Source organism: Geotrypetes seraphini, chromosome 7 (genome assembly GCF_902459505.1).
Source record: "Geotrypetes seraphini chromosome 7, aGeoSer1.1, whole genome shotgun sequence".
Lineage (NCBI taxonomy): Eukaryota > Metazoa > Chordata > Amphibia > Gymnophiona > Dermophiidae > Geotrypetes > Geotrypetes seraphini.
In genome coordinates, this window is record NC_047090.1 from 53,403,564 (window position 1) to 53,416,653 (window position 13,090).

General features: G+C 47.9%; 1 protein-coding gene across 11 annotated transcripts in view; it reads left to right on the top strand.

The window, feature by feature from the left end:
- CAPRIN2 (caprin family member 2) overlaps nucleotides 1-13,090 on the top strand; it is a 331,530-nt gene that overhangs the window by 314,366 nt on the left and 4,074 nt on the right. For all 11 annotated transcript variants that reach the window (XM_033952547.1, XM_033952545.1, XM_033952548.1 and 8 more), the window contains one exon: nucleotides 4,839-4,902. In XM_033952547.1, the coding sequence (XP_033808438.1) occupies nucleotides 4,839-4,902 (64 nt within the window). The remainder of the gene's footprint in view (nucleotides 1-4,838; nucleotides 4,903-13,090) is intronic.

The following is a 13,090-nucleotide window of genomic DNA, read 5'->3' on the forward strand; positions in this document are numbered from 1 at the left end:
TAATAATAAAATGCTAGAGGCGCATGCGCTCTTGAAAATTCGTGAGCGCTGGAGCCCTGAGGTGTGCTTCTGTGGCAACATTCTAAACCTCAGGGCGCATGCGGGGGCTGGAGGCGCGCGACTGTGGAGCTTTCTTAGCGCGGTCGTCTTCGGCGCATTTGGCAGTTTGGAGTCTGACGCTGATTCGGAGGGGGAGGGGGTGGGGGGGGCACAGGCGCACCTGCCAGGATCTTCTCACCCTCCTCACCCACCCGCTGCGGCTCCTCTCTCGAACCGCACCAGGCGGGGATCGAGAGAAGAGCTGCGGCGTCGGCTTTCAATTGATACACCGGCGGGCGGCCGGCCCACAGACAGGAGGCTGCTGAAGCCGGAAACAAAGCTTCCTGGGGGGGGGAGATGGCAAGCGACGGCAAGGAAGGAGTGGGAGCAGACTGCAGAGGCTGTCGGTGCCTGCAGGCCGCGGCGGCTTTAGGCAGATGTTGGTGGAGGTAAGGGTTGCTGCTGGACATGGGAAGAGGTGCTGATGGACGGGGGGGGGGGGGAAGGAAGGGAGGCCTACTGCTGGACAGGGGAAACAGAAAAGAGGTACTGCTGGACAGGGGAAGAGGTGCTGATGGACCGGAGGGGGGGGCAAAAAAAGGAAGGGAGGCCTACTGCTGGACAGAGGGAGCAAGAAAGAGATGCTGCTGGACAGGGGGGGAGTTAAAACAAAGGGAGAAGAGCTGCTGCTGGATGAGGGGACCAGTGAAGGGGTGGTGGTGGACACAGGGGAAGAAAAAGGAAGGGAGAACGGACAGGGGGAGCAGGCAAGGGGTGGTGGTGGACCGCCGAGGAAAAAGAAAGAAATACAGAAACAGGCTAAGGAGAGAGAGAGAGAAAGAAAGAAATACACACACACATATTCTAGCACCTGTTAATGTAACGGGCTTAAAGACTAGTTAACTTATAAAATTCCATCTGTTATCCATCCGGTCTTGGGGTTTTCAACAATTGCCCGCCCTGTATAACTTTGTATCTCATCCTCCGTAAATGGTTGGTTGAGGACCTCTAAGTCCGACTCTGACAGATGCAGCAAAGAAAGACCATCTAAGTAACTGGCGCCATCCATCAAATCAGGGGAAGCAGTATAAAGAGACTTATAATATTCATAAAAAATAGCATTAATGTCTTTATCCATCTGAAAACACAAGCAACCTTAGGTATTTTCGGTTCAGTCTCGCTTTAAGACCTCAGCGGTGCAGCCTTCGTATAGATTTCATTCACAGTTTCACCAAGGTCTTCATTGGTCTATTTTTATACTTTTATTACAAATAATTATTCTTTTATCTATAACTCAATATTTGTTTGTTTTTAATACTCATCTCTTTTATGAAGCATAGCAAGGGTTCTTCATTCCAACATAGGCTATGTTTTGCCCAGGGGGCTTTATCATGAGTGCTATATCGTCAAATTTCCTCAGCAAATGATATAGCACTCATGGAACCGGCATAACTAAGGGGAAATACCTTGATAAAGCCCCCTGGGCGAAACATAGCCAAAATGGAGGAAGAACAGGATTTTCCTACCAGATGGGTAAAGTTCACCAAAGAAGTATTAAACTAAATAGCACCAGTTCAAACATACATAAAGAACGAGAGGGTATCAAAAGAGTGGTACGATGCTGAACTACTAGCTCTTAAACAGGAATTCAGAAAACTAGAAAGAATGTGGCTCAAAACAGACAAAGAGGAAGATAAAAAACTGGAAACAAAAAATGAAAAAATACAAAACCCTGATAAAAGAAAAACGTTCTAAAACACTACGCACAAAAAATAGGAGCAGTCAAAATAAATAGCAGAGAACTGTTTAAAATAGTGAACAGACTAACAGACACTACACGGGTCCTGAAAAATAACAACAAACAGATACCATCGGTCGACACCCTTGCCAGCTACTTCAGCAAAAAAATTTTAGACTTAAGAGCTACTATACCAACACCCTCACCCGATTTCGAACTCCAATTCAGACCGCAGGAAAGGGTGCCCAGTGTTGACAGGCTCTGGGATCATTTTGAGCCCCCCAATTGGAACCAATTCCTCATTTTGTATAACAAATATGACAAATCGAATTGCTTACTAGACGAATGCCCATCTAATATCATGAAAGTTGCAGTACCTGAATTTAAAAGGGATCTATTTAACTGGATAACATCCATTCTCATAAATGGGACATACCATGAGGAAATGGGACATACTCATCACACCCATCCCCAAAGACCAGAAGAACTCAATCGCACTGATGTCCAATTATAGATCCATAGCGAGTACCCCCTTATTCGCCAAATTACTGGAACTAGCAAATCACCTAGATAAATTCAACCTCCTCAACGAACACCAATCAGGTTTCAGAAAAGGATTCAGCACAGACAGTCCTAGGCTCTATTCTCAACCATGTATATGATCTCTTTAGTAAGGTATCAGCGCTCTGATCTTACAACTAGATTTTAGCAGCGCATTTGACCTAGTAGATCATGAAATAATGCTGAATTGCCTAGACGCAATGGGTCTCTCGGGAAGAGTTTGGAACTAGTTCCAGGGCTTTTTAACCAAACGATCTTATCGAGTGGTCTACGATGGAAAATACTCTAATTCTTAGAAAAGCCCTTCGGGTGTACCTCAAGGTTATCCCCCCCCCCCCATCTCCCACCTTGTTTAATATCTACACCTCATCTTTAGGTCAACTACTACAAAAGCTAAACCTAAAATACTATATATACGCTGATGACATCTCCATTCTAATTCCAGTGACCAATGATACTTTAAAACAGTGTTCTTCAACCACCGGTCCATGGACCGGTGCCGGTCCACAGACATTTCCTGCCGGTCCACAGGGCTGGCATTTGCATCAGGTCCAAAACTGTGCTCTTCAACTGCTGGTCCACGGTGCGATTGATGCATTGTTATTAAGATTATATTGTGTGTGTATATATGAAAAATGAATGGAAAAAATAGTGTTACAATTAGGACTTTGGGGGCAGGGTCTGGGGTGGAGATTGGGTAGAGATGGGCAGGGTCTGGCCCACAACTTAGCCCAGTGTTCTTCAAACGCCGGTCTGCAGACCGATGCCGGTCCACAAAATAATTATTTTATTTCTGCCGGTCCATAGGTGTAAAAAGGTTGAAGAGCACTGCTTTAAAACACATTTCCCATATCATGACTGAAATTGAACAATGGACTATCAATTTTAAACTGAAAAGACAAAAATTTTCTTGGCAAGCCCAAAGGACAAAATCACTATAACATAACATCAATACTCCTAAATGGTCATGAACACCCAATATCAAAAACTATAAAAATATTAGGAGTCATCCTAGACACCCACTTGACTTTGATCGAACATACAAACTCGGTAACAAAAAAGTGCTTCTCCACACTTTGGAAATTAAAAACCATCAAAAAATATTTTGACCCTCTATCTTTCAGCCTAATGGTACAGTCATTGATTCTATCCACCCTAGACTACTGCAACATCATTTATGTGGGTATATCTAAAAAACCGTGAGATAATTAAGAATAGTGCAAAACAGGGCCATCAGCTTAATATTCGGACTAAAGAAAAGTGATCACATTAGTTCCTACTACAAACTGCTACACTAGTTGCCAATAGAGGCACGAATTTTATTCAAGTTATCTTGCTTTTGCTACAAACTGGTGTGGGGAATGGCCCCCACCTATCTCTTACCTCACTTCAAACTATACACCCCCACAAGGACAACCAGAAATTGCAACCTCTTTGCCTATCTGACGATCACTGATTGCAAATACAGGGCCTTTCTGGACAGAACTTTTAAGTTTCAAGCTGGCTAGGCAACTTCATTGATAGAGCCAGGTCGACCTATGGCGCTTTTAGGAAAGAAATTAAGACCGCTCTGTTCAATAGATCTATTACCTAGTCAGACAACTCCCTCCTTTTTAAAGCTAATACTCATGATGTTGATACTGAACGTTCAGTGACATCCTCACCTTCTGTATTCTGAAATTCGCTGGCTATCTAGCCCCCTTCACTGTAACTTGTTAATATTATATTGTAACATATCAATATTATAATTCTTACTATTCTGTACTCTAAAATCACTGACTGCTCAGTGACATCGTCCCTATTTGTACGCTGTAATTCGCTGATTGTACAGCTCTCTTATCTGTGAACCGCCTAGAAGTCGCAAGATTATGGCGGTATAGAAAAAATAAAGTTGTTATTATTATTATCAGCTCCCATATAACTAATTTTATTATGGTGTGTTAAACTGAGTTTTTCTTTTGTTTTCTTTCTCATTTTGCTCCTTGTTTGAGCATCATGTATTTCCTTTATGTATTTGTAGAAAAGCAGACTATATGTGTGGTGAAAAACATGGTTCTTTGAGTTTGTCTGGCAGGATCTTTTGTTTGGGCCTAAAAGGAGTGGTGCACGAGGCTCTGTCATTTACTGTGTTACTGAAGCTGCTACCTTCTAAGAAGCTGCTGCTATAGGCAGCTGGCCAGTCTTGCCTAATAGTTGGGGCAGTCCTTGCCCCACCCGTATTTTGGATGTGCGGTAGGAAGAAGGGTGCCAGTTCATCCCTCGCTTCAGGCAGCAGATTGCTGTGAGCCACCTCTGTCCAGTTGTATGCAAGGCTGGCTGTTTCATGATTATACTTAGAAGTTCACTTTCTTTAAACAACCAGTGTTGTGCCTTTTTTGCATATAAGAGGAAAAGTTTTAGACAGCAGTTGTAAAGTTGCTTTAGAAGTTACAGATATAACAGATTTCTGCTAAGTGCAATGGCTTAAAGCTATTCCATTAAACTTACTATTTATTTCTAGGATGGTAACTATCAAGCATGCTATAAAAGAGGAGCATCTTGTGGGCCTCGAGGAAATTCGAGAGGTGAGCTTGATACTTAACAGTATGTGTATTCAGTTTCCAAGCCTTGTTCTGCAGTTGGTCTCATTTCTATTAGTGTTCTATTTAGGATTTAATCCAATTTGCAGACTTCAAGCTCTGTAAGGACCTGTTCATGTTTTATACATTAAAGACCAATGCCATGCAGAGTATTACCTCAGTTTGTCTGCATGAGACTGCTTCCTTTAATCTGTTGCCAAAAACAAAATCCTAACACAGTAAAGTTGTTAATTTTGGTTTTCTGAAACAGTAATCCTGAGCATTTGTTACTATTTTTAAGTTCATAAATTTAGTACCTTTCTGTCCTTGGAAAGCTTAGTTTACCTGAGACTGGGACAGTTATGACCTCAGGCTGAGTATGCCTTTCCAGGGGTGGGGTGGGGTGGGGCAAGAGATCACTAACTAATTCTTGACTTAAGGAGCATCAGTGGGATTTGAACAATAGATGAAGCTTGATTATGAGAGGTAATATATATCAGTGGCTGGACCAAGGGCAGGATTCATTAATCCTCCAAACCGTGTGCGATCCATTTCCATTTGCATGCCGGCCGACCAATTCAGTAAAGGCCTGCATGCAAATGGGGACAATCGTTAACGCGCCCCCCCCCCCCTACCCACGGCCAGAGTGATCCCCGCTCATGCACACACCCTGACAGTAGTGACAGGAGAAGCAGCCTCCTGTCACTGCTGCCAGGGCTCAGCAAAGCCCAGATCTCTCTTTCCCGCTCTCAGACTCTCCTGCTCTCTGCCGCCATTCCCTGCAGTGCAAGCCTGTGGTTTTAAAGCGGGCCTGTACTGCATAGAACGGTGGCAGAGAACAGGAGAGTCCGGGAGCAGGCAAGAGCGATCTGTCCAACACCCCCCCCCCAGGCCCCGATCTCTCCTGCTCTCTGCCACCATTCCCTACAGTGCAAGCCCGTGGTTTTAAAGCGGGCTTGCACTGCATGGGACGGCGGAAGAGAGTAGGAGAGTCCGGCAAGCAGGGAAGAGAGATCGGGCACCGGCCCGACACACCAGCCCTGCTTGACACTGGCCCTCACCCCTCCCCCCCTCCCTGCACGGCCCACCCACCCCTGGCACCAAAAAGTTGGGAGCAGGAGGGGTGCTCGGTCCCTCCTGCTCCTAGTCCTCCCACCCTCCGGCCCAACCCTGGTCGGCCCAAGCAGTCGGTCCTGGCCCACCCACCCCAGTCCCTTTGCAATAGTTGAGAGCAGGAGGGGTGCCTGTTCCTTCCTGCTCCTTCCACAAGGATCACCATCTTCGGGAGCAGGAGGGGTGCCCAAACCCTCCTGCTCCTACGACGATCTTTGGGAGTAGGAGTAAAGTCTTCCTGCTCCTGCTCCTCGGGGCTGCTTCTCTGCAATATCGTCCTTAGGTCCCGCCCCGGCACATCATCTGATACACAGGGATACAAAGGGAGGAGCCTGAGGTGCCTCAGCCAATCAGGGCCTAAGGCCGATATTGCACAGCGGCAGCCCCGGGAAGCAGGAGCAGGAAGACTTTACTCCTGCTCCCGAAGATCATCATAGGAGCAGGATGGTCCAGGCACCCCTCCTGCTCCCAAAGATGGATTTTCTTTGGCGGCGGAAGGAGCAGGAGGGACCGGGCACCCCTCCTGCTCCCAACTATTGCAAAGGTACTGGGGTGGGTGGGCCGGGCCTGACCGCCTGGGCCGACCAGGGGTGGGCTGTAGGATGGGAGGACTAGGAGCAGGAGGGACCGAGCACCCTCATGCTCCCAACATTTTGGTACCAGGGATGGGCTGTGCTTGGAGGGGGGGAGGCGTGTTTTAGTGAGGGGGTACATATTTTTGACAGGCTTGCCTGTCTCTCTTTTTTTTTTTTTTTTATGGGGCAGATATTTTGTGTGTGTAACACACGCAAAATATCTGTGCCATGGAAAAAAAAGAATAAAAAAGACAAGCAGGCCTGTCAAAAACCCTGCAGACCTGACGGTAACTCAGTTTATCCCAGGACAAGCAGGCAGCATATTCTTGACTGATGGGTGACGGCACCGACGGAGCCCCGGTACGGACACTTTTAGAGTGATTGCACTCTAAGAACTTGGAAAGTTCTAGAGACCGCACCGCGCATGCGCGAGTGCCTTCCCGCCCGACCCGCGGTCCCTCAGTTTCTTAGTTTCCGCGGAGCTAAGAAGTCGCATTTTCAACGGCTGTTGAAAGTATTTTTCATTCGCCTTCCCGCTCACGTAAACTTTTTCGGGTTTTTTCTGCCCTTACTTTTTTCTTTCTTTTGTTAAAAAAAAAAAAAAAAATCTTATTTTTTTGTCGAGTTTTCTTGATTTGCCCCAGCGGGGCCTACTGCCATCATCGAGGCCTCGGCCTTCGATTTGGCAGAAGCCGTTTTTCCGTTCATGCCCCCCCAGCCCGGGTTCAAGAAGTGCCAGCGGTGTGCACGGCCTATTTCACTTACAGACCCACACAACTGGTGCCTTCAATGTCTGGGTCCGGAACATCAGGCCGCCACCTGCACCCGCTGTGCCACTTTGAAAAAGCGGACTCTCAAAAATCGAGAAATCCAACAGAGACTGCTTTTCGGCACCGACATGTCCGACCCCGTGTCTTCGGCACCGGTTTCGGTACCTGTTTCGTCGGCACCCACCTCATCGACGCCACGCGATACCGCGTCGGCGTCGCAACATCCAGGTAAGCCGGCTAAGAAGCCTTCCCCGCTGGAACGTCCTCCGGTCTCCAGTGCAGAGAGTCCAGTCCTGCCGACCGTGAGACGCCAGCGGAAGCGCTCCGCCCCTATTGAGGTGAGTCCCTCGACATCGGGCTCCTCATCTCCGGGGCGTAGAGCGGTACCGCAGAAGAAAAAAGCGGTACCGGTGCCCTCCCTCGATGATCGCATTGCGGCCATCTTGCAGGTGCAGCTGAGGGAACAGCTTAAACAACTCCTTCCAGCTCTCCTGACACCGAGCCCTCCGGTGTCGGTCTCCACTGGGCAACCGGTACCGATTGTGGAACAGTCTATATTGTCCCCATCCACTCCTTCGGTACCGGTACACTCGGCCTCATCGGTATCGATGCCTGTCCTCGCACCGGAGCCCAAGTCTCTTCACCAATCGGTACAGACTTCGGCTCCGGTGCAACCGATAACATCTCCCGGTACCGCGTCGATGAGGTCGGGTAAGTCGGTACACAAGTCCCGACACCTGGACCCGTCCACTCCGGAGTCTCGGAGCCGTGGTCCCCATATTCAAGACCCTGATCTGTGGGGCGATTCTGAAGAACCTTTTCTGTCAGAAGGAGAATGTTTGTCAGAGGAAGACGAGCCTGTACTTCAGGATACTTCCTCCAAGCCTGATTCCACCTCTTTCTCTTCTTTTTTAAGAGATATGTGTGAATCTTTTTCCATTCCTTTGGAGGCTGAGTCTAAAAAGTCCAAAGCTTTTCTGGACGCTCTTGATTTTGACCAGCCTCCAAAGGAATTTTTGAAACTCCCTTTACATGACATCCTGAGGGAGACCTTTTACAAGAATCTGGAGACTCCTCTTACTGTCCCGGGAGCTCCACGCAAATTGGATTCCCTTTATAAAGTAATCCCTATTCCTGGTTTCGATAAACCACAACTCTCTCATGAGTCTCTTCTTGTAGAATCCACCCTCAAGAAGTCCTTGGGAGCTAGTGTCTATGCCTCTGTCCCTCCTGGCAGAGAGGGTAAAGCCATGGACAAATTCGGTAAGCGACTTTACCAGAATGCGATGCTTGCTAATCGTTCTGGTAACTATGCTTTTCATTTTTCGTTTTATTTAAAGCATCTCCTTACCACCATGGCTTCCTTTGAGCAGTACCTTCCTGTGGGGAATCGTGAGGCTTTCCATCAGTGCTCTTCAGCTCTTTTCCAGCTCAGAAAATTCATGGTAAGGTCTATATATGACACTTTTGAGCTTACCTCTAGAGCAACAGCCATGTCTGTAGCCATGCGCCGTTTGGCTTGGCTCAGAGTCTCTGAGCTTGATGTTAATCATCAAGACCGGTTGGCTAATGCCCCATGTTTAGGGGATGAGCTGTTCGGAGATTCTATGGACTCAACGACCCAGAAGCTCTCGGCTCATGAAACCCGCTGGGATACCCTTCTTAAGACCAAGAAGAAACCTCCACCTTCACGGCCATTCAGACAGCAAATGGCCTATCAGCGGCGTTTTGTGGCTCGGCCCTTGCAGCCTTCCACTCAGCAACCTAGGAGGCAGCGTCAACAACAGCGGCAAACGCCTAGACCTCAGCAGCAACAACCAGCTAAGCAGCCTCCTCAACAAAAATCGACTCAGCCCTTTTGACTTGATCCTCGAGGGCATAGCCAGCGTTCAAACATCTCCTCTCCTCCCTCAACCGATAGGAGGACGACTCTCTTTCTTTCTCAGCCGGTGGGAAGTTATCACTTCGGACCAGTGGGTCCTCAACATCATCCGCCACGGCTACTCTCTCAACTTTCACACCCTTACGGGCCAAAGTCTACCAAAAGAGTCTGCTTTGCACACTCCTCAATCTGCCCTCCTTTGTCAGGAGGTTCAGTCCCTCCTGCTTCTGAACGCCATAGAGGAAGTTCCTCTGGACCAAAGAGGGCAAGGATTCTACTCCCGGTATTTTCTAGTCCCCAAGAAAACAGGAGACCTCAGACCAATTCTAGATCTGCGAGATCTCAACAAATGTTTGGTCAAAGAAAAATTCAAGATGCTATCTCTAGCTACGCTTTATCCTCTCCTCGATCACAACGACTGGCTATGCTCTCTCGATCTCAAAGAGGCCTACACTCACATTCCAATTCATCCGGCCTCCAGACAGTACCTTCGCTTCATGATCAATCACTGTCATTACCAATACAGAGTGCTCCCCTTCGGTCTTGCCTCCTCTCCAAGAGTGTTCACAAAATGTCTGGTAGTGGTGGCAGCGTTTCTACGCTCCCACCACCTTCAGGTTTTTCCCTACCTGGACGATTGGTTAATCAAGGCCATTTCATCTCAGACTGTTCTTCTGGCCACCAACCAGACCATCTTTTTTCTACAACTACTGGGGTTCGAAATCAATATACCCAAGTCTCACCTTCTGCCTACGCGGAGACTTCAATTCATTGGAGCGGTACTGGACACGGTCCAGATGAGAGCCTTCTTGCCGGACAACCGTCTTCACAACCTCCAATCGCTCTGTCAGCAGGTGCTGTCCCAGCACTCCATTTCTGCAAAGCAGATGATGATTCTCTTGGGTCACATGGCCTCCACAGTTCATGTCACACCCCTGGCACGGCTTCACCTGCGCACTCCTCAATGGACCCTGGCTCTCCAGTGGTCTCAAGCGACAGACTCTTGCTCACGACACATATCTGTGACATCGTCTCTTCGTCAGTCTCTACAATGGTGGTTGATATCCTCAAATCTCTCCAGGGGCCTTCTGTTCCATCTGCCTCCTCATCATCTGGTCATCACCACCGACGCCTCCCCTTATGCATGGGGAGCTCATCTGAACGAGTTCCAAACTCAGGGCCTTTGGACTCCTCAGGAAAAGAAGCATCACATCAATTTCCTGGAACTCAGGGCAATGTTCTATGCCCTCAAGGCCTTCCAACACCTTCTATTTCCTCAAGTCCTTCTAATTTGCACAGACAACCAGGTGGCTATGTACTACATCAACAAGCAAGGGGGAACGGGCTCTCGCCTCTTATGCCAGGAAGCCCAGAGAATCTGGTCTTGGGCGTCCTCGCGCCGCTTATTCCTGAAAGCGATTTATATTCAGGGAGAACAGAACTTCTTAGCGGACAAGCTCAGCAGAGTTCTCCAACCCCACGAATGGACTCTCGACCCATCGACTCTACAGTCCATCTTTGCACAATGGGGCACTCCTCAGGTGGACCTTTTTGCAGCTCCTCACAATCATCAGTTGCCCCAATTCTGCTCCAGACTTTACTCTCCTCACCGTCTGGCAGCGGATGCGTTTCTTCTGGATTGGTCCAATCTATTCCTTTATGCTTTCCCTCCTCTGCCTCTCATGCTTCGGACCTTGTTCAAACTAAAGAGGGAACGAGCCACCATGATCCTGATTGCTCCACGGTGGCCCAGACAGCATTGGTTCTCCCTTCTACTTCAACTCAGTTCCAGGGATCCATTTCTACTTCCACTGTTTCCATCTCTGCTTACACAGGATCAGGAAACCCTCCTCCATCCCAACCTGCAGTCTCTACACCTGACAGCTTGGTATCTCTCGGGCTGACTTCAACTGATCTTTTATTATCTCAGCCTGTTCGCTCCATCCTGGACGCCTCCAGGAAACCAGCCACTCTACAATGTTACCATCAAAAGTGGACGAGGTTTTCTTCTTGGTGTCTCCTCCATCATCATGACCCCAAGTCTCTTGCAGTGGAACCTCTATTGGATTATCTGCTTTCTCTGTCTACTTCTGGTCTCAAGTCTACTTCCATCAGAGTTCATCTCAGTGCCATTACGGCCTTTCATGAGCCGGTCCAGGGGAAACTCCTTTCAGCTCATCCCCTGGTCTCCAGATTCATGCGAGGTCTTTTCAATCTGAAACCACCTCTCAAAGCACCTCCGGTGATCTGGGATCTGAACGTGGTTCTCTCCGCCTTGATGAAGCCTCCATTTGAACCCTTGGCTACTGCCTCTTTCAAGTTTCTCACTTGGAAGGTACTTTTTCTTATTGCTCTCACCTCTGCCAGGAGGGTCAGTGAGCTCCATGCACTAGTTTCTGATCCACCTTTCACTGTCTTTCATCACGACAAGGTGGTTCTACGTACACATCCAAAGTTTCTCCCTAAGGTTGTTTCTGAGTTCCATCTCAACCAATCTATTGTACTACCTGTTTTTTTCCCTAAACCTCACTCTCATTCCGGGGAACAGGCTCTTCATACTTTGGACTGTAAGCGGGCTTTAGCTTACTATTTAGACCGTACTAAGCCCCACAGATCATCTCCCCAACTTTTTCTGTCCTTTGATCCTAATAAATTGGGACGTCCTGTTTCTAAGCGTACGCTATCTAATTGGCTTGCTGCGTGCATTTCATTCTGCTATGCTCAGTCCGGACTGACACTGGAAGGTTCTGTCACGGCACATAGAATTAGAGCTATGGCAGCATCTGTAGCTTTCCTCCGTTCCACGCCCATTGAGGAAATCTGCAAAGCTGCTACGTGGTCCTCAGTCCATACTTTTACATCTCATTATTGTCTGGATGCTTTCTCCAGACGGGATGGACATTTCGGCCAATCTGTTTTGCAAAATTTGTTTTCCTAATGGCCAACCTTCCCTCCATCCCTCTTTTTGTTAGCTTAGAGGTCACCCATCAGTCAAGAATATGCTGCCTGCTTGTCCTGGGATAAAGCACAGTTACTTACCGTAACAGGTGTTATCCAGGGACAGCAGGCAGATATTCTTGCGTCCCACCCACCTCCCCGGGTTGGCTTCTTAGCTGGCTTATCTTAACTGAGGGACCGCGCGTCGGGGTCGGGCGGGAAGGCACTCGCGCATGCGCGGTGCGGTCTCTAGAACTTTCCAAGTTCTTAGAGTGCAATCACTCTAAAAGTGTCCGTACCGGGGCTCCGTCGGTGCCGTCACCCATCAGTCAAGAATATCTGCCTGCTGTCCCTGGATAACACCTGTTACGGTAAGTAACTGTGCTTTCCGACAGATCTGCAGCAGTCGGGTTTGTCAGTAGTAAAACCCGACTCAAAATAGCCAAGCAATTGTTAGTGAATCAATCGCTTGGCTATTTTGCATGGGGTTTTACTAATTTGCATGGGACGATTGGGATTGGATCGCTACAGGCGTTAGTGAATAGTGCAGGAGAGAAATCTGGTTGTAAAGGGCTTGCAAATCGATCGATACATGATTGGTTTGCTTAGTGAATCTAGCCCCAAGTGTCTGTAATAGAAATATACATAGGGTTATTACTACTACTACTACTATTTATCACTTACATTTATGGACAGTCCCTGCTTGGAAGAGCTTACAATCTTAACTTGGATGAACAGATATAACATATAGGGTTGGGGATGCAGAACCCATGGTAAGAGGAGTTAGGGTTTAGCCTAAAAACAAGCTTCATAGTCCTCCAGGACTCCATACAGGGAGAGCTCAGAGCTGATGAATTCCATAGCACCACTAGAGTCAAAGCGACCAGTAGGAATAGGAAGCACATAAGAAAGTGATT